At 47.7% G+C, this 22,032-nt stretch overlaps 1 protein-coding gene and 1 long non-coding RNA gene across 3 annotated transcripts in view; one reads left to right on the top strand and one right to left on the bottom strand.

Annotated features, from left to right (window-relative positions):
- Positions 1-1,026: 1,026 nt before the first annotated feature.
- Positions 1,027-22,032, top strand: part of LOC102456494 (uncharacterized) — a 134,228-nt gene continuing 113,222 nt past the window's right edge. For both annotated transcript variants that reach the window (XR_012902090.1, XR_001367751.3), the window contains exon 1: positions 1,027-1,141. This is a non-coding gene — a long non-coding RNA (uncharacterized LOC102456494). The remainder of the gene's footprint in view (positions 1,142-22,032) is intronic.
- Positions 6,047-8,679, bottom strand: LOC142827376 (uncharacterized). The gene is made up of 2 exons (XM_075922645.1): positions 7,750-8,679; positions 6,047-6,730 (listed from the first exon to the last, which is right to left on the bottom strand). Exons 1-2 carry the CDS (start codon positions 8,270-8,272, stop codon positions 6,087-6,089), a joined length of 1,167 nt encoding a protein of 388 aa, XP_075778760.1. The 5' UTR covers positions 8,273-8,679; the 3' UTR covers positions 6,047-6,086.

Consider the following 22,032-nt stretch of genomic DNA (forward strand, 5'->3'; position numbering starts at 1 on the left):
AAAAGCGGCTGATTTTCCGGAAAAACTGGCCATTCTAGACACAGCCAAAGAGATTATAGGCAGCAAGCCATTACTCTACAGTCCTGTGTTCTCTCAATAATTTTTTTTATAAACAGATGCCTTGCATGGTGTTGTTGTGCTGTCCCAAACCATCATAGACAAGAGCACCCAATCCTTTACATAAATAGAAAACTCTCAGACTGGGAAACATGTTACAGGCAGTCCCCGGGTTACATGGATCCGACTTACATTGGATCCCTACTTACAAACGGGGTGAGGCAACCCTGCACTAGCTGCTTCTCCCCAGCAGACCAGGGAGACGTGAAGCTAGCGCCCTCTCCCCCCCAGCAGACCAGGGAGACGCGGAGCGGCTTTTCTCAGCAGACACCTCAGCTTGAGAATAAAGGACTGAGGGAAGTGAGGTGTGGGAGAATAAAACTGAGCTCTGGAGAAATGTTTGGCTAGAGTTTCCCCTACAATATGTACCAGTTCCGACTTACATACAAATTCAACTTAAGAACAAACCTACAGTCCCTATCTTGTACGTAACCTGGGGACTGCCTGTATTTTGTCCTTAAGAAGGAATGTGTGGCTATACACTAGGCCATAAACACTTCGACATACTACTTGTTTGGAACTCCCTTTGTCTAGGTCACTAACCATGCAGCACTAAGATGGCTCCAAACCATGAAGGTCTCAAATGCCCGCATGACGTGTTGGTACTTAGCCTGACAGCTTTTTTGATTTTGAAGAGAACATTAGCCCATTGGAATGCAAACTTTCCTTCAAGAATCAAAGAAGATGAGATCCTGCAGTGAATGCCTTGACAGGATCACTTAAGGTAGGGTGGTATGTGAAAGTATAAAAGATGTCATTCATCTGAGGTCAGAGGCCTGCAGCTGCCAGAGTAGCCCTACCCACTGATCCTATGAAAAAGAACTGGAACTTAACAGGCTGACCCTCATAAAAGAAGGCAACAGGAAATGAAGGGGGGTTGAGGAAGACTGCAATAACTTCCAGAAAGCTGAGAGGAGAGTAGCTGTGCATCCAATAGATTGCTGGCAGAGCCACTGCAGAGTGGAATTGCTCCAGAAACCAAATGGACAGAAGTGTGGAGTCCTTTTATTACTGAGGCTCTGAGGTAAGACTCAGAACATTTGGGGTTGCTGAACTTATTGGTGGGAGGAGCAGACTTGGGGAAGGGATGACTCTATCTGCGCACTCCTTGAGGGAAGAGTGTGTGAGGTTTTGTTTTGTTTTGTTTTGTTAAGAAGGCTTAATATAAAAACAACTAACGTGGTGGGAAACTGCTTCTGTGGACTTTGTGAGAGAGCTTCAGGTAGCATTACCCCAGGGAGTAAGCTTTGTCAGCAAGAGCCAAACCCGGTTTGGTAGAAAGAGAGTGATATAAGATAGGCCCCAATTCTTCCTCAGGCCAAATCACAGAGATGCATAGGTGCAGGAACTAGGGTTTAGGGCAGTGGTCCCCAACGCGGTGCCCGCGGGTGCCATGGCGCCCGTCGGGTCATTTGTGTGCGCCCGCCGACAACCTGGGCCGGCCCCACCCCCGGCGTGCGGCGCACTGGAGGCGCCGGCCCCAGGCGCGTGACACGCACTGGCGCCTGGTGCGCGGCGCTCGGGCGGCTCCAGCACCAGTGCACATGCGGGCGCCGGTGCCGGCCCCAGGTGCGCGGGTCGGGTGGCGGCACCGGCCCCAGGTCCACAGCACAAGGCGCTCGGGCGGCCCCGGCCCTGGGGCACATACCGGCGCCAGGTGCAAGGGCATCCCTGCCCCCGGGCGCCCGGCGCATGAGTGGCCCCGCCCCCGGGCGCCCGGGAGCCTCTAAAGGTTGGGGACCACTGGTTTAGGGTTTACAGTTTGGTTCAATGGCTGTCAGCCCCTCCACTATACAAATTGTTTCCGCCCCCCTGCAGGTATGTGTAAAGGAATGTAAGCTCCACATTGGAAAGAAGGTCTGAGTGTAAGGAAATTGGAGTCTAATTTACACACTGAGGGGGCCAAAAGACACTTAATATCCTTTCTGAGTTTGGTCTTGAATGCCACACAAGAGATATGTAAAATATCACTATAGCTTTTCAGGGATTTCAGGTCTTTAACTGGAAATGAAACTGGCATATTTTTATTGTGCTACACTGTGTTAATGTGGTAAGTAAATTGATTTTTATGAACAGTCTAATAACAACAATTCAGCACATTGTGGCATCTCTTTTTCAATAAACATGCTGTAGTATCTTCCAATAAAGGGGAATGTGGCATTGATTTAATTGCCAGGTTCCTTTTTGGATCTTATTGAATATAAGGCTTTGAGAATTTGCTAACATTTCTGAAGCTGGAGATGACAATACCGATTTTATGAACAATGTGATGTTTTAGACTTGGAAATGTGTGCATGATTGTCCTGAACTTAAAGTATTTTACTATTAGCTTTGACTTCCTAATGGGATCCAAACACTGAGTTCAGTTACTATCACTGATGACTGTAAGTCCTGTGCTTCTGTGCATATTGCTCATAGAACTAAAAGCTGCACTAGAAAATTTTTTCACTGAAATGGGAACATTAATTTAGGTGGCTAGTGCTGCTTAACTGCAGCATATAAAGTAACTAAATATAATATTTCCTTCTATGTGAAAAGATGATATGTGTCTTGGAATTTACAATAGTCAGTGCTGCAGATGTCAAAACATTCTGGTTCCATATTGCATAAGTCAATTATTACATATTTTTTTATTTTAATAAAAGCTTTTCCCTCAGGGCACATCTACACAGAAGGTTAAACTCAAAATAACCTACGCAACTTGAGCTATGCTAATTGCAGCTTACGTCAAAATAGCGTATTTCGACATTTGGCGCTGTCTACACAGCACTTATTTCAAAATAGAGCACTCTTCCCCTGACTTCCCTTATCCCTCATACAATGTGGCTACGTCTACACTGGCATGAATTTCCGGAAATGCTTAAAACGGAATACATTCCGTTTTCAGCTTTTCCGGAAAAGGAGCGTCTACATTGGCCACGGAGTTTCCGCGATAACGATGCGCTTTTCCGGAAAAGCGCGTCTACATTGGCGGCGCGCTTTTCCGGAAAAGCAAAAAGCCCGGAACCATTTTGAAAAGGGCAAAGGCCACCAGACCTTTCCGGGGGCGGGGCCGGAGCTCCGTCCAGACGCGTGGTTAAAGGGGTCTCGCCGGGCAGCCGTTTGTCTCGTGCTCCCGTGCCTTGTGACCTCTGCCAGAGACTGGCACCCTTCACAGGGTCGGTGGTTGCCCTGTGAGTTTTGGGGACACCACCCTTTGGCCCCCCACCAGCTTTTCCTGGCATTTTATTTTTTCTGCTCTGCACTGTCTGCTATGGAGCCGTGGGTGGCCATGTACCTGCTCGGGCCCCTGTTAGACCTGTACAGGTGCCTGGAGCTCGTGCTGCAGGCTGGTGCCCTGCTGTACACATACCAGGAGGCAGAGATTGCCTTGGACTCCCTCACCAGGGAGGTCCTGGCAACCGCGTGGCATCAGCACCCAACGATAGACCGGCCCATTTGGACTTTGGAAACGAGCACCGACTGGTGGGACCGTGTGGTCCTCGGACGATGGGACGACTACCAGTGGGTCCGGAATTTCCGAATGAGAAAGCGGACCTTTTTGATGCTGTGCACCTGGCTGACCCCCGCGCTGCAGAGAACCGCCACCCGGCTGCGGGCACCCATCCCCGTCAACAAGAGGGTTGCCATCGCGCTGTGGAAGCTGGCCACACCGGACAGCTACCGCTCGGTGGCACACCAGTTCGGGGTGGGAAGATCCACCGTTGGTGTTATCGTCATCCAGGTAAGTCCCAGGGGGAGTGAGATGGGGGGAGGGTGCTCCACTCCAGGCCCAGGGACACCCAAGACTCCAGGCTGGGTCGCTCAGGGGTTTCGACCGTCCCTCCCTTGCACCGGCCCACTGGTGGGGGGGGGGCGTGGGGCGAGGGGGGCCCTGTGTGTGTGTGTGTGTGTGTGTGTGTGTGTGTGTGTGTGTGTGTGTGTGTGTACAGAGGGAATCAAGGGGGGGACCCAAGGGAGCGCACACTCACCCCTGGCTGTATGTAATGTGTTCCCTTGTGTTTCTCTGCACCCTTCTGCAGGTCGTCCACGCCATCAACGACGTCCTGCTGCCAAGAATCATCCGCCTGCGCGACGTCGATGAGACCATGGCCGGCTTCGCTGCCCTCGGGTTCCCCAACTGCGGGGGAGCCCTGGACGCCACCCACATCGCCATCCGGGCCCCGGAGCATCGAGCGGGCCATTTCATGAACCGCAAGGGGTACTGCTCCATCGTCCTGCAAGCCCTCGTGGATCACCGGGGTCGCTTCCTGGACATCTACGGCGGCTGGTCCGGCCGGGCACACGACGCCCGCATCCTCCGGAACTCAGGACTGTTTCAGAGGTTGGAGGCGGGCACCTACTTCCCCCGGCGGGACTTGACTGTCGGGAATGTGCCGATGCCCATCTGCATCGTCGGGGATGCGGCCTACCCCCTGATGCCCTGGCTCATGCGGCCCTACACGGGGCAGCCGGACCAGAACCGGGCCCGGTTCAACGACCGCCTCAACCGGGCCCGAAACCCAGTGGAGCTGGCGTTTGGACGGTTAAAAGCCCGCTTCCGTTGTTTGCTCACCCGTCTCGACATGGGTGAGCAGAATGCAACAGAAGTGCTGGCCGCGTGCTGCGTGCTCCACAATATTGTGGAGCGCAGTGGGGAGGCCTTCCTCCCTGCATGGGTGGCAGCTGAGGCACAGACCTTGGACCAGCCCGACACAGCTGCCATCCGCCAGGCGCGCCAGGAGGCGGTGCGCATTAGAGAGGCCCTGGTGGACATGTTTGCCCAAGCCCCGTAGCAGGGTCGCTTGGGTCACCCCAGAGTACTCCGTCCCAGCTCCTACCCTTCCCCACCTCCTCCTCTTACCTCCCCCCTCCCCATAGTATAGTAAAGCGTCGGGTCACAGCACATCGCGGCCGTCATCGAGTCTGTTCGTCGGGTGCGTCGGGTGTAGTTAGGGTTTTTCTTTTAAGTTAGGCTAGGGTTTAGGCCACCATCGCCGTCCTGAGGAACAGCCAACAGGATTTGGGACTTGTGTCGAAGGCTTACATCAGTGCCATCTTCAATGGATCTCCTGGCTGTTCCTCTCCTGAGGCCCGGAAGGCCCAAAGGACTGACATGGCCAGCAACACCACAGTCATCCGTCGAGGGATCTCCTGGCTGTTCCTCTCCTGAGGCCCGGAAGGACCAAAGGATCGAGGTGGCCAGCAACACCACAGTCATCCGTCGAGGGATCTCCTGGCTGTTCCTCTCCTGAGGCCCGGAAGGACCAAAGGATCGAGGTGGCCAGCAACACCACAGTCATCCGTCGAGGGATCTCCTGGCTGTTCCTCTCCTGAGGCCCGGAAGGACCAAAGGATCGAGGTGGCCAGCAACACCACAATCGTCCTCCCTGCGCCTAACTTATGTTTTTGAATGTGTACTGTACTGCATATTGTAACCATTTTTTTCTGCTTGTTTGTTGCTATGTAAATATAGTTTCTGGTTTACATCTTTACTGAAAAGTCTCAAGTATTTCTTTATGCGCCGCGAACCAATGACCACTGAAAAAGCCCCCCCCCCCCCCCCCCCCCCGGTGATAGAGTCATGAATTTGTTGTCCACAGTTGTAACCCTCTTTAAATTGAAGTGGCTAATTGGCATCTCACATAATTTCTGTACAGTTACTAGAGGAACACAATAACCACACAAGATTGAAATGAAAACAGAACTTTTTATTTACAAAGGAGGGGGGGGGAGCTTTAACTGCGAGAAGGAGGGGGGGACCTTTAACTGCGAGAAGGAGGGGGGGGGACCTTTAACTGCGAGAAGGAGGGGGGGACCTTTAACTGCGAGAAGGAGGGGGGGGGAGCTTTAACTGCGAGAAGGAGGGGGGGACCTTTAACTGCGAGAAGGAGGGGGGGGGACCTTTAACTGCGAGAAGGAGGGGGGGACCTTTAACTGCGAGAAGGAGGGGGGGGGACCTTTAACTGCGAGAAGGAGGGGGGGGGCAGTTACTGGGACGGGTGGCCCCTGCGAGCGCCCCTCTGGGGGCGGACCTGCCCACGCTGGGCAGACCGCGTTGGGGCAGCCTGCACGCTGAGGTGCCCACGAGTAGGAGCACGAGTAGGAGCACGAGTAGAAGCACGAGTAGGAGCACGGTCTTCAGGGTCAGGAGCAGGACCATGAGCAGGGTCAGGGTCAGGAGCATGAGCAGGGTCAGGGTCAGGAGCATGAGCATGAGCAGGAGCAGGAGCAGGGAGAGGAGCAGGAGCAGGAGCAGGGAGAGGAGCAGGAGCAGGGAGAGGAGCAGGAGCTGGGAGAGGAGCAGGGATAGGAGGGGGCATGGGCTGTGCTCCCGGAGGGATGGCGGGGGCATGCGGTCCGGCCATGCCATAGTGGATGGCATGTATTAAATGTGCCGTCAGGGTGCCCATTGTGGCACGCATCTCGCGGCATTCCTCCAGGAACGCAGCCCATCCCTCCTGCCGCCACTCCTGGTCCCCCTGCACACGCTCCGCAATGGAGGTCTGGATCCCCTCCACCGCGGTGACATGACGCCGAAGCAGCTGGTCCCGGTGTCGGAGCCTGGTCCTCCGGGCTTGGGCAGCTGGGGGTGCCGCTGCTGCTGGAGTCGCTGGTCTGGTGCTGGGTCCCGCTGCAGGGAAGAGAAGAAAGGACGGGTCAGTCAGGCAGGCCATCCACTGTCCCCACACTTCCATGCCCTCCACCCCAGAGCCCCAGGTGACCGCACAGTTGTGGCTTGGGCCCACTCAGTTCCCCTCCTGCTCCCGGGGGGTGTTGTATGTTGGCAAGAAGGACCACCCCTGGGAGTAGGGTCCTCCCTGCAGTATTGTAAGCACCGGTCTGTATCCTGGCTCCGTGCAGGGCAGGAGGGTGCTTGTGCTGCGTTCACCTGTGGAACTCCCTGCCGGTGGACACTGTGAAAAGCTTAGGGCTAATCACTGGTGTTTGACAGGGAGCGAGATGCATCCCCACGCAGTGCCTGGGAGCACACCTGTCAGTGGCGGTCTGGGCTCTCAGATCCCATTGCGTGCGATATCTCCTGGTCAGAACCAGAAAGGGTGACTGGGTGGGGGGATGTCCCATCCTTGCAGCAAAACTCAGGGGCCCATCTCCCTCCCACTATCCCTCCCGCAAGCCTGGTAGCCCAGGGACAGGTGTGGCCGCAGTGGGGACTTCCCTCGGGGAACCTGCCAAGGCACTGGGAGCAGGTGAGCGGCTCGGTGGCGGTCCACGGTCACAGGACTGTGACGCTGCACTTATCCCAGGAGCAGCTGGCTGTGCCTCACAGCCAGGCCTGGGACAGTGTGCCATTCCCTGTGCTGCACCCCTTGGTGGAGCAGCAGGCTCTGGGCTGAGTCCCTCGGGCCCTGGCCGGTTCCAGCCGGCATCCACCCTTCCCCCTGATCCCGCTGAAATGTGTGTGAGAAGCACGGTCCCAGCCGTGCCCGCAGCTGCCTGCCACGGCCACCTGCCGCTCAGTCACCAGGCTGCACGTGGTTGCACGTGCTGCTAACTGCCGCATGCTATGCAGCGTGCAGCTCACGTGGCCTGAGTGACATGCTCTCCCCTTCCCCCCTCCGGACACTTGGGTCTCGCTCCCCCCCGCCCTCCGCCCCCCGCCCTTTGGGAGTGTAACCTTCAAAGACTCACCAGTGGGTTCCTCCCCGGCCACAGAGGAGCTGCTGGAGGGGGCCTGCTGGGTGGCAACGCTGGCCTCCTCTCCCGAAGCGCCGCCGCTGTCGTCTTCCTCCTCCGGTTCGGTGGGACGAATGATCGGGGGGTGCTGGCAGGTGTCAACGGGGACAGCTGGGCCTTGCGGGGCTGGCTCGCCCAAAAATGAGTTCAGCCGCTCAAAATAGGGGCAGGCATCAGGCCCTGCTCCCCTCCCCTCCGTGGCCCGCACGTACCCCAGCCGCAACTCCTTAACCTTCGAGCGGACCTGCTCGCAGTTGCGGCTGGGGTGCCCTTGCTGGGCGAGGTTCCGGGCCATCCGGGTGTACAGCTCAGCATTCCGGCGGCGGGACTGGAGGTCATGGAGACCCTCCTCCTCCTCCCACAGGTCCAGGAGGGCCTCCAGCTCCCTGGGGGTCCAGGATGGGGCCCTGCGCTTCCGGCCCCTGGGGGCTTCCTCCTCTGCCCCGGGTGACGGTGGCTGACCACCTCGAGCTGCCATGCCTCCGCTGAGGTGGCTGGGCAGCACACTTGCCACGTCGCAGAGCTGGGAAGGGAGGTCTCTGAGGGCCTCCTGCCACGTGCGGCCAGTAACGTGCTGGCTCTTTAAGCCTTCGGGTAATGCGGAAGTCCGTGGCTTCTACGGGGTCTCCCGCCGTCCAAACCGCTTTTTTACGTTTCTTCTGCTTTTCCGGAAAAGCTGTCTACACTGGCCCTTTTCCGGAAAAGCTTTTCCGGAAAAAGGACTTATGCCCGAGCGGGAGCATCGTACGGTTTCCGGAATAGCGGCTGATTTTGTACAGTACAGCATCGTTGCTTTTCCGGAAATTCAAGGGCCAGTGTAGACAGCTCGCGGCTTATTCCGGAAAAGCGGCTGATTCTCCGGAATAAGTGGCCCAGTGTAGACACACCCTGTAGGTTTACAGAAGTCAGAGTAAAAAGCCCATTATTTCAAATTTATTTCAAAATAACAGACTTGATGTGTAGACACACACTATGTTATTTTGGAATAACATCAGTCACTCCGAAATAACGCTGCTGTGTAGAAATAACTTCAGTGACATCCAATGTGGTAAAACAAAGTTACTACAAGAATCACTCTAACAGGATGGTAAACAAAGTACTAGGTTAAGGAATCTTCAGGTTTTTTTTAAGAAAGTTAGTGCATTGACATCTAGGGTGTGAATTTACAGAACACTCGCTACTCCACACTAACTCCCCATATAGACACTTTTATTATGCATTAAAATTGCACAGAGCAGATTTAATTGCCATGCTGCTTTTTGGGCCCCATTAAACATGAGGCTTTTAGTGTGTAGTAAATTTCCACATGGGGAGTTACTGTGGAGTAACTAGTGAGCCATAAATTCGCATCCTAGATTGCTGCACACATACTTGCCCTATAGACAAGCCTCAGAAGTAGTCAGAAAAAAGGACGAGAATAGCAGAAGACACAGGGAGAGAGGGATATGGGATGAGCAGTTGGAGACTCTGATGGGAAGGTTAGAATTGAAGGATCTGTCACTTTCTTAGGAGACTTGCAATTATAACTACATACAGTGGTCAAACTTGAACATTTTCCAGACTTGCCTTAGATAACTAGATAAAGTTTTCTGTAACTATTATCTGTACTCACTATAAGGATGTACTACATTGAGTATGTAATTTAGCAATATCTAGGTTATCTAATGTAAAAGGTCCAAGGATAACCAGATAAAGCCACCAGTGGTTATTATGGAAGCATTTTCTATATTGTCAGTGGTGAAATCAATGCACTGTTTGTACCAGTTCACATTCTGTGCTGTGTTTGAGTGTGGTCATGGGAATGATGGCACCTAAACATTTGTTCTGACTTGTAAGGGTGCTGGGGTAAGATGGTAAAAGGAGCTTTTCTTCATCTGTCTTGCATAAACATGCAGGCCCGAAGCAAACTGCTGCTGCTAGCTCTTCAAGACCCAGTATGGCATCTCAGGTGGGCAAGGCATCAGGGTTAGGGGAGAGCCAGCTAGTGTCTCATTACTTCCCTGATCTGGTATGACTTCTGGATAAACATGGCCAATTCTAAAGTAGCAGCAAGAAAGACTACTCCAGATCCCACATTGACAGAATAGCTGAGAGCCTCCATTTTCCACTATACATCTCGGGTGCGTCTAGACTGGCAAGATTTTGCACAAAAGCAGATGCTTTTGCACAAAAACTTGCCAGCTGTCTACACTGACCGTTTGAATTTGCGCAAGAGCACGGACGTTCTAATGTAAGAATTCAGTGCTTCTTGCGCAAATACTTTGACGCTCCCACTCAGGGATAAGCCCTCTTCCACAAGAATACTTGCACAAGAGAGCCAGTGTAGACAGGCACCTTAATTTTTTGCGCAAGAAAGCCCGATGGCTAAAATGGAATATCGCCGAGCCTCATTTGCATATCTAATGAGCTGCCATTTTGCAGAAGAGGCTCTTGCACCAGAAGGAGCTGTCTACACTGCCCCTTCTTGCTCAAGAAAAACCCTCTTGTGCAATGCCATTCTTCCTGAAAATAATCAGCATAGAGGCATTGCGCAAGAGGGTTTTTCTTGCGCAAGAAAGGGCAGTGTAGACACTCCTTCTGGCGCAAGAGCCTCTTCCGCAAAAATGGCAGCTCATTAGATATGCAAATGATGTTCGGCAAAATGCCACACAGCCTCATTTGCATATCTCTGGCTCAAGATCACGCCAGTGTAGACATAGCCTTAGTATCAGGTATGAGAGACTGGTTTCTGACATCAGCTGAAGCCCATTCTGCACACCACACCGGTGCCATAGAGAAATCTGGCAGGGCTAAGCAGGGCCACAATGAGTGCCTTCACAACCGAGTACGCTCTCGGATTGTCAAAGAGGTCCGTGTACAGTGGTAACCCCTTTAAATCAATGAGAAACCTTGGCCCTTTTGAATTTTCTCAGTGGCTTCTATAGGGCCAAGGCTTCACCATGTGGCATTACACTGGTGTAAAGCTGGTTTAAGGGTGATCAAAATCAGGCCTACCAGCTTCTAGTGAACAGAAATAGTGTTCTTTTAAACTGTATGTTTTGTGCTGTAATCACACCTGTCCTGTCTCCATTGAAGCCACCAAGGGCTTATTCCGAAAGAGATGGAGCATTAAGAGAAGGAAAAATATTTCAGTTTGGAAGAACAAAGTGGAGAAATGGTACTTTAAAAAAAAATCCTTGCATAAGTTTCCTTTCCTTGTGAGTCAGTACTAATTTGTATTCTACCCTTTGATGTGGGATTTTCTTTTCTCACCACTGATAAACACAGAGTGGTATAGCAGCATCAACTGTACTATTTACCACATACCACAACCATTTTCAAAGGGACAGACCACAGAAGTGTAACGTTTAAATAAGTTTATCAGTTAGATCTGAGTGTCCACATCCATTTCCTGTGGATAGCATATGATTTGCTATCAAGTATCAGGCTGCTGATCATTTTTCTAATTACATAATTAATATGTAGCTCTTTTATTGTTCTTTTCATTCATAGCTCCCCAAGCACTTTATTTTTAATTTATTCACATTGTGCATTTGGGAAGGGGGCTTGATAAAGAATCTTTGGTCAGATTCTGCATTGCCATGTCCTTGTGTAGTTATGTACAGTTGGTGGAAAATAGATGCAGATGTCTACATGAGGACAAGTCGGTATACTGCATCTATTTTTCCCAGGCAAAGTGGGTGCAATAAAGTAAAACTTTTCCCTGAGCAAAATGGGTGCAATAACGCAATGTGTTCTGATATGGCAGCATTCTACATCTGTTTTGCATAAGTGTATATAACTACACCAGGACAAGGCACTGCTGAACCAGAGCAAAGACTTTGTCTTGGTCCCTTCAATTTTAGTGTAAATTGGTGATGCTCCATTGAAAACAGTTATGTTAATTTATGCCAACTGAGGATCTTGGCCCCATTTTAAACAAGATATTAATACCTGCTTTCAGGCTTTTGCCTATTATAGTTCTGAAGTTTAACCCCATGAAATACTTCTGAACCCTGTGCTTCCGCAGAGAGAGAAGGTGATGTGCAGGAAAATGGGAAGTGTGAAATCAGTCAGCCTCAGAGAGGACACAGAAACTTGCTTAGAGAACAAGCATTTAATACATAGACATCTGAAAACAGTACTTGGAATCCTTGTGACTGTTAGGCACAACATCTACTGGTGTTCCCTATACATACTTCCCCACTTGGTTTCTATGATAGAAACCAAGATTTCACTAGAGTGTATGTGTGTATATATATATAGTACTTTAATATGCACACAGATACATTCCCCTCTGCACTCTGCAATGCACTGTACCTCCCCACACTCCTCCTGTAGCTATGGCTGGCACTGCAGGTAAGCCCATTCTTACTTTCCTCCAACTGAGGCATCAAATGTTCCCTGAAAAAGGGTCTGGGCCTGAGGAATCAAAAGAAACAAACTAATCAGAAATATGTCCACTTGCATAAGGTCTCACAGAAGGAACAGATGAAACAGTCAAAGAGACCCTTACCTTATAACCCCTGATTCACAAGCTCTGACACTCAAAGTCCTTAAGCAATGGCTCTGAGCCTGATCAGACTAGTCTTCTAGAATCAAGAGCGAGACCACCACCTATTGCAAGTTTCCCCTTAGTGGAAACTTTCTGTACATCTTCAGAAACATCTACTGAGCACACCCGATCTCTCTCACACTTCATCTAGTGGTCCCTGGGCCCTTCCACTGGAGCTGTCCTGCTTTCTACACACATACACAAAGAGGATTCAGCTAAAACTCATGGCTCCTCCCCACTGTTTCTCTCTTTTTAGGCTTAAATAAATACATAAATAAAGCAAATGCTGCACCGTAGGTATGTGCATTACACAGATACTAAGGAGTATTACAGTAAAGTGGTTTATCCCTTCAAAATCTAATAGTGGCACCAATTCATTCAATAACCCCATATGCATCCATACAATACAGTCAGTTTCGAATACAAGAACTTATTTCATTCAACCATGTTAAACAGTAACATGTTAAACAACTCTGCAACATGATCAGGAGTGTAGTTTTAGTATAGCCTTTCTGTTTGAAATATGGTCTGGCTATAGATTATACACATTTCCCTAACTTGATTCTATAGATATGTTGTCCCCTTCATGTTAGTAACAAAAATAATGTTATACTACAGAGACCTACAATTAAACTGGATACTCATGCACTAATATAGTTAGAGCTGTATTGTGGCCAGGCCTAAAAGTGGCTTTTTTGGGGACTGAATGTGCTCCAGCATCAGATCTTCTTTCACATCATCTTGCGCATGGGCTCAGGTCCTCCTCAATATTTGATATCAGGAAAATAGACATTAGCAAGCACATGTTCTTACCTAGAGACTTTATCTTATCGGGTATGTTATTCATCTAGGATTTTAACCATAAAACCATATTCTCTGTCCCAGCTGAATACACTATGTGGAATCTAAAATGATATTTCCAGCAGAAGTATGTAAAATATGCATTTAAATTAATTTAAAAAACACTCTTTTAGAGAAGCAGAGCTCTAACAGCAATGCACAACCTCCTCCCTACCCCCACCCTGTCCGTTCCACTCCAGCTTCTGTTAGAGGTGTTACTATAGAAAAACAATCTGTTATATTCAAGACTCTCAAAACTGTTTTCTACTACCATTTTTCATCCTTGTTCTCCTTGTATCACCACAAAGCAATATTATAATGACCTCCCAAAAATTTGTTCCCTAAAACATTCCAATAGCTACAGCAACCAACTGTTCCTTATTTTCCAATTAGTGACTTAATTAGCTCCAAATGTTCCTTATTTTCTCCCATATAGCCCTTACTCTAAAACCTGATGCTAGCAATGGACACTGTCCTCTTGTGACCTTTTCTCTTCCTGTCTCTGCTGCTGACAAACTGTGCAAGCTTGAAAGCTTGTCTCTCTCACCAACAGAAGTTTGTCCAATAAAAGATATCACCTCACCCACCTTGTCCCTCTAACTTTAATTGTGAGCTATTGTAAAATGGTGACAGTTGCAAACTTTATCACTCTCCTCACACACCTGGAGATCTGTTTGCCACATTGGTGAAGGCTGAGCCAGGCTGAAATCAGCTCTCCTGTCTTCCCCACCCACAAGATCATAGAGAGATATGACAGATTTCTCACTGCTTGATATAGAAGTATTGCCAACCTGTTGGGTAACTATCAACATAAACAATCAGTACCACAGTACGTCAACCCAAGTGTCTCAAAAGTGGTTTTGTGTGCTTTATTTTTCAAGGGCTCATAATATCAATGAAATAGTTTCAGCAAATCCTGTGGATGTCAATTAGAACTGAAAAAGAATCAGAATTTTTCAAACACAAAGATGACTTAGGTACAGTAGAAAAACAGAATGATAAATATTATACTAAACTAGACTTTAAAAAAATGAAGAACTAGCTCTTCATGTAAATCAGTATAACTGCACTAAAGTTAAACAGAGCTAGGTTGATTTACACCTGCTGAGAATCTGGCCTGAAAATTTGAATTTGTTACTAAGATCTAGGCTAACAGAAATAATTATGTGTGTGTAGTCTGATGGATCCAATCACTAGTATAGGGCAAACAATAAGTAACACCAAGTTCAGTTTGTAACCTTTTCCTGAAGGCTCCAGTTATTCATTACCATAAAATAGGGAAACTAGAACAATAATCTAAAAAAGCAGCAATGCTGTTCTCAGCTGAGATTGTGGGGTCTTCTAACTACCAATCACAAAGTGTCCTGGACCTTCAATCACTTGTCTACCCTCTTAGCCACCTAGTGCTGCAATCAGCACTCTCCTGGTCCTAGCCTGCTTCATGCTGTTGGGTCCCTCATTTATATCATCCACCTGGGATTCATCAGTTCCAATCACTAAATGCTGCCCAGCTAAGTCAGATGATTCCCGGCACCTGCCTTCTGGGCTTCTCTCCAGAACAGGAACAGCTGCTCCATGGCTCCCCTGGCCTTTAAAGGGGCAGGCTGCCCTGTTATAGGGCTTAATGCTCCTCTCACAGTAGTAAATCATGAGTAACCTGATACAGTTACTGGCACGACATTGATATAAAATTGGTAGGAGAAAGGAATCAAGTTGTATATCAATGCAAAGTAAATATTTGATACTAAACAAATATGTTAAGTTTTATCAAACAAATTTTCTTCTGAAATAGTAATAAGCCATTTTCAATACTGATACCTTCATACTATGAAAAGACAGCATTTGTGTCTTGTACAATATTTGCATGTGCCTATGAATAACAAGTAATAATCTTTAAGTGAAGACCATAATAGAGTACCATCATGTAATGTACTTCTATATGTACTTTATCCTAATATAGACAAAATCCAATCTGTTCTTTCTCTCAAATACAAATATGTATCATGTAAATGTGCTACTTGTATTTCTAAGTAACAGAAGATTTAAAAATGGTGGTAAAATAAGTATGTTCTTACCATGCATGGTTTATGCAATGTCCTCATCTGACAAGAATACGTATATGCAAATGTAAACCATTAGTGGAATGACTGCCCTTCTTTAGTCATTTCTTAATTATTAGAATTAAGTTGACCCATCACTGTTGTGACACTCTGTACTTTGGCGGAGCATATTCGAACTCCCATATTCCACATTTTTATATCCTCACGGTCTCACATATAAAGCATGCCTTCTAAGGTGTTAGAGGAAAGGGTATTACCTGCTAAGAGTCATTTCTCTATCCATATAGATATATAATCAATGCATATGAAATTATGTGAATATGATGTATGGTCATCACTAATGCATGCTGTAAATTGGGGCATCAGCTAGGTATTAACTTCCCAGAGACAACAGCAAGAAGAGTAACCAATGGTCAGGTGGGGGTGTCAACAGTCATTGTTTAACAAGGAAGCTAAAATGTGATGACTCATCTGTATGAGGCCAAATCAGGACAATTGTTCAACTTTGCTTGGAAACTCAGTTTCCAAGACATGCCTGGACTTGTGCTTCCCAAGCACATGGATAGAGAGTATAAAAACCAATCACAGGGCCCCATCCTTGCTGTCTTTCCTGCTCCACCATTCTTGCAAACAACAAGAACACTCTGAATACTGCATCAGAGGGGACTGGCCCAAATTTCAAAGTGAAATCTATGTTCTATAGACTAATATCCATTGGGGTGAGAAACTTCTTTTATCCAGATGTTGCACAGTCTAATAGGGTGAGAGTTTAGACTGTGTGTTTACATTTTATTTTCTCTTGGTAATTATTCTGACTTTTTGCACAATGCCTATAGCAGGGACAGGCAAAATACAGCCTGCCAAGCCACTGAATCTGGCTGTCAGAAACCTCTGGCAGGCTGCTTGCCTGCCCCACTCCCGCTCTGTGCTCAGAGCAGCTCTCTGAATGCTGCCAGCCTGGGAGAAGGAAGGAAGAGGCTTTGTGCGCTGCCCCCTCCCCCAGAAAAACTTTGCGGCTCCCATTGGCTGGAAACCAGTCATTGGGAATTGCCTGTTTGCAGGACAGGAAGTGCATGAAGTACCCCTCTGGCCTCCAGGCTTGCAGCACCCCTGCAGTTAGTGCAGGGGCATGGAAGGCAGAGACCCTGAGGAACCAGCTAGGCTGCTGGCCGGGAGCTGCCCGAGTAAGTGTCTCCCAGCCACAGCCCTTTCCTCCTCCCAAACCTCTTTCCCTCTCCTGCACTCCTACTCATGTAACCCAAACCCTATGCACCTCTGATTCTGCACCCATAACCCCTCCCAGACTTTACACCCCAATCACCTACCCCAAGTCACAACCCAAATCCCTGCACCCTCTCCTGCACTCCTTTCCCAGGTCACAACCCCCTCTTTCACACACTCCTTTCCAGATCCCTTACCTCAAGCTCTCATCTGCACCTAACCTCTATCCCAACCCCACACCTTCTCCATTAATATCATGGAAGACTGTGGCCCTTGAGCACTTATCAAATTTTTAGAGTGGCCTCCCATTAAAAATTATTGCCCACCTGTGATGGGGCGCTGCGGACCCGCACTTGGGGGAGCCACAGCCGAGGGCGCCCAGTGGAAGCATCCTGGATAAATACCAGCTGGGCACCTCACAGCCGGACGGCGCCCGCCAGAGAATCAGGGACGGAGAACAGCAGCAGCCGGTAGGATGTGGGGGGTGGCGCAGACTGATGATGTCACGCACCAGTCGTGGTGTGATGACAGACCCCAGAAGGGCAGTGGAGAATTCAAAAGGAGAGCTGGCTGGACAGGAGGGGGAAAAGGGAGCAGCAGAGGCAGAAGAGGGAGAAGAAGGAGGCGGTGTGTTGTTACAAGTGGGGGAGCCCCCGGAGGTGGGAGGGAAGAGGAAGTAACCCAGGGCAGGGCCCTGGAACCCATGAGTGGGTGTTTTAGGGTCTGCAACCCCATCCGCTGGGTAGGGACGAGGGTTCCCTACCCTTAGGGCCCTGGGTTGGGACTCGGGAGAGAGAGCCCCTTCCGGGGCGCAAATCGTTTGTGAGAAACACAGCCTCGACGAAGGCGTTGAGTGTATATGACTGCACAGAACCTGTGGAAATACTTATAGGTGAATGGGGGTGGTGGTTACACAATAAATAGTATCTGGGACGAACCCCGGTCCCGTGAATTAATTGGGAGCCAGTGCAACTTATAGTCACTTACATTCTACCATTGTAGTCAATAAACTTGTTTTACTGTTTGTTTTTGCCTGTGAGTTTGTATAAAGTGTGGTAAATCTGCTCAGATTTTACAAAAGCTAGTGTCTATCCACTTTCCGTTAAGGAAGTGGTGAACCAATTAATTACTTAGATGGCATATTTCTGAGGTATGGTCCTGGGAGGTGGGGAGAGGAGAAAATGTCTCACTCTGAGAGATTCATGAGTGGCTCAGGGAGCATTCATGCAATCTGGCTGTGTGCTAGACTACGCATGTGGTTGTGCTGAGTGATGAGAGCTCCTGGAGGATTTGCTGTTGGCCACTCACAAGATGTTGTGAGAGACAGGCCACTCAGGAGAGATTTAAGGGGCCACAGCAGTCCCACGGTCCTAGTCTGCACCCTGGGGGATCCCATTACAACTGTGATGAGTTTAAAGCTAATCAAACTGTACCATCAAGATTACACTTGTACAAAGTGAATAAGAACTCTATTGTGCCCTCACGTAAGCTCTTATCGGAGGTTAAATTTGCTCTCTTGTGGTAATAATAATCAAAGGCACATGTACTCTACCACCAGGCAAAGCTAAGCACAAGACAAAATCTGCAGACATGGACTGCTTAAAAAAAACTTGCAAGGAAGAGGAGGAACTGGGTCCAGTAATCAGGTTCTTCCAATTATCTTCCTCTACCTTGCAATTTATTGCAGTAAAAATTTCAAGGATGCATTGAATCTACTACTACGTTAACTTAAATTCAGGCTGTGTGCTCCTGTTTTTCTTTTCATCAATCATTTCTCTCCTCTACATACCTTGAAGGACCACTCATTCCACCTTTAAAAAAATGTAGATGTGCTCCCCATTAATCTACCATTACCTTTTAATTGCCAGGTTTTTTAAGTATCAGTGTAATGTATCCTGCACTTGCAAAGGGATAGATTAAATGATCTAGGAAGTCTTTTCCATCTCCATCTACTACAATTAAGACGATTACTTTCAGACTTATGTGGATTTCACCAAATATGTGACACTGTCACGAAAGCTGTAAAAATCACTGTAAAGTTGAAATTCAAACTTCATGCCTAACTTTGCTTACTGCACATGTGGAAGGGAATTCTATGGCTGTGATAGTGACATATTTTGTTGTGGTAAGAAAGAGAATGTAGGAGGCAGGTGGGGCTGGGGCTGGATCTTTGGCTGCAAGATGATGTGCAAGAAAATGGACCCAGTTCTCCCAGGGTACGTCTAGACTACAGGGCTCCATCAGCGGAGCCATGTAGATTTGTTTGTTCGGCAGAGGGAAATGAAGCCACTATTTAAATAATCACGGCTTCATTTAAATTTAAATGGCTGCCGCGCTGAGCCGATCAACTGTTTGTCAGCAGATGGGGGCAGTCCGGACGCTCCCCTGTCGACATGAAAGCCCTTTATCAACCTCCCCGGTAAACCTCATCCTACGAGGCATAACAGGGAGGTCGATAAAGGGCTTTCAGGTCAGCGCAAGAGCGTCCAGACAAGCACGCTGAGCCAACAAACAGCTGATCAGCTGTTTGTCAGCTCAGCGCGGCAGCCATTTAAATTTAAATGAAGCCACGATTATTTAAATCGTGGCTTCATTTCCCTCTGCCGATCAGCCTAATCTACATGGCTCCATCGATGGAGCCATGTAGTTTAGACACCCCCCCAAAGAAAACAATGCTGTTTTTTTAAGCTGAAGTGGCCTACTGTGAAGGACAAGACTTTGTTTCATTTCAAGAGCCCAACTAGGACTGAAACATTTAGAAGGAGGGGGCTGAGGGAACCCTCAAGAATGTAGGAGAAAAAGGATCTTCCCTCTACCAATAGAGTATCACAAGCTACAATGCTGGTGGAAATTCTGATTCTTCTTTCGGATATGTGCTAACTTTTCTAGGAAACATTGTTTGGTGAAAAGTTTCAGCAGGGTAGCCTCGTTAGTCTGTAACAGGAAAAACTTAAAAAACAACAAATAGTCTGGTAGTGCCTTAAAGACTAACAAAACATGTAGAACCTATCATGAGCTTTCATGGGCACAGCCCACTTCTTCAGATGACCGGAGTGTGGTCTGTGCCCACAAAAGCTCATGATACCATCTACATGTTTTGTTAGTCTTTAAAGTGCTACCAGACTATTTGTTGTTCTTTGGTGAAGGCAGGCCACTACAAAATGCATCTTTGTGTAATTTAAATATTCACCCATGAAAACTAGTATTTTTCCCATGAAAACTATAGAGGTCCCTGCTGTTGTGCCTCCTCATCTTCCCCACACTAATGCACATTTGGCTGGCAGTTCAGCATGATTATGGTCCATTAGCTCACTCCCAAGACCCTTTCAACTCAGGGTAACAGAGAAGCCCAAGGAACTGTACTCAATGGCAGACAGGAAATATGAACCTTCTGTACAGTCTCCTGCTTCCTCTTCCTTTCCCTATTCCTGTCTGATTTGGCTTATTTTTCCCTCACAAGAGAGGCTGTGTTCAAGACTCAGAATGTCTTTTTCATGAGTTGAAACGGCACCAGGGTATTGTCCCCTACACAATACCCAATGGGTAGCTATCAAGGAAAGTGCTCCCAGTGCTCACTGTCTACACTAGACAACGTTTTGGAGATCCCGTAGAAGCTTTCCTTGAGTAAGTACATTTAGGCTCCAACTCCTCAAAAGCACTTTAAAACATGCTTAAGTCCCATTGAAATCCATCAGAATCTGGGCATTAATCAGTACAGTCAGCAGAACACATAGTAAAAGCATCCCAAACCCACAGAAATCTGATAAAGTGAACTTACATTTGTTTCAGATCTCCAAAGGGTAGAATGAGCACTGAGGGCATGGCAAATATAACTGCGCTGGAACTGTGACTATGAATATGCCATTTTTTATAAAGAAAAAGTGAGCAAACCAACACTTGTTCCATTGGGAATTTATTGTGCATGTGAGAACCACCCGTACTCCTGCAAGTTACCCATTTTTTCCAACAGTAGCATTTATTCCAGCAGAGAAATCTCCATTCAGCTTTTCTCTGAATGTTCAACCTTAATGTTAATTTAATGATTCAAGTTAGTCTTGTCCTTACACTTATTACATGCTGAGGCTGGGAAAGAACTCTTCACCCATGAGAATCGTTATTCCCAGAGAAAAAAAAAACTATAATGTTTACTGGGCATGTAGTGCTAATGAATGACAATGATGAGACCCAGGCACAGTTCAGTGCTAATGGAAATGCTGCAGAGAGTCTCCTGTTTTCTGAACCACTGCAAAAATCTGATGAATTTTTACATTTAATATTGTAAATAATGTAAACATTTTAAATGCTATTCTATAAAATGAGACACAGGCGCATTCAATCAATATGCTGCTTTGTTTTCTCCATCAAGCAGCACTTTATCCAGGTCAAGCTTCAAATATGAAGAAGGGGAATGTAAAATTAAAATTTACATTAAATTATACTTGAGCTGAGAAGAAGGTTTGGGTGGAAGACAATACAAGAGTCTCCCTTCTCCCCACCAACCATTCTAATTACATTGTCCTAACTTAGTGACATACAAAAAATAAAACAGTACAAATGGTGAAAAGTAAAATAGACTTAACATCCTTGCCATTTTAAAATGCAATGCACTACGAGCAATACCATAAGTTGACATTTGCTATATATACAATAATGTGTAGTATCCCAGCAGTGTGTGTCTCTTTTATACTTGGAGAATAGCAAGATTTGAGTTGAATGGAAAATTACTAAGCCTTTCCCCTCACATTCACTCTGTTCCATCAATAAATCCCATTTCTTCCCTCTCCATCTCCTTCCATTCCTGTCTTTGTGCGTCCATCACTTCCAAACCTGAACTTTAATCTAGTTTAGTAGGTCCCCACTCTCTTGTCAAAATCCATCATCAAGATCCATCTGTTTTGCAAAACCCATACGCCTCTTACCTTTCAAACAATCACATTTAGGAGGCAAAGGGAGGGGTGGGAAATCTGTGATTGAATCTTCCTTTGAATACCCTGTGCTGTTTACATTGTAATGTATATGTACCAAGTCTTCGTGTTGGATAAAATCATATTCCATGTAAGTCCAGTTCCATGGCATGGGGCTCCTGGATCACAGAGAGCTGTCAGGCTATTTGGAACCTGTGCAAATGCAAGTAGGATTTGAATCCAATGGTGTAGGAATGAGCTCTATTGAATTTCTAATGCTAAATAATGAAATTTTATCCCCTTTCGCCATGAATGTGGATGGAAAACAACACAGCATCCTCTCTTTTCCACCCACTGATCTCAAAACTTCAGACTACCCTAAGCAATGCAACCTGGCATTGGTACCAAGAGGCCAGTATGGCAGCTAGAGTACAACATTCTTTTTCTCTCAGCCACACTCACACACTCCCTATGGCAGGACAAGGAAGAAGGGAGGCATAGGAGTTACCTCTGCAGGCTGTACAGAATTGGAAATCCCCAGGTAGCAGGTCAAGCCACTTTTCAGCTGCTTTGTGCTGCTCAAGCAGTGCAAATCACTCACCACAGGGACCAATGATGCTACCAAACAAAAGGCTTGCAGGCATAACGGGGTTAACAATTTATACCAGCTTAGAACTAG

Source organism: Pelodiscus sinensis, chromosome 2 (genome assembly GCF_049634645.1).
Source record: "Pelodiscus sinensis isolate JC-2024 chromosome 2, ASM4963464v1, whole genome shotgun sequence".
In the NCBI taxonomy this organism is placed as follows: domain Eukaryota; kingdom Metazoa; phylum Chordata; order Testudines; family Trionychidae; genus Pelodiscus; species Pelodiscus sinensis.

What these genes read in the sequence shown, in the direction of transcription:
- LOC142827376 (XM_075922645.1), bottom strand. Translation starts at nt 8,272, where the DNA reads ATGGCAGCTCGAGGTGGTCAGCCACCGTCACCCGGGGCAGAGGAGGAA. An exon ending in GGCCGGGGAGGAACCCACTG is followed by an intron (nt 6,731 to 7,749) that starts GTGAGTCTTTGA and finishes TCTTCCCTGCAG; the next exon opens with CGGGACCCAGCACCAGACCA.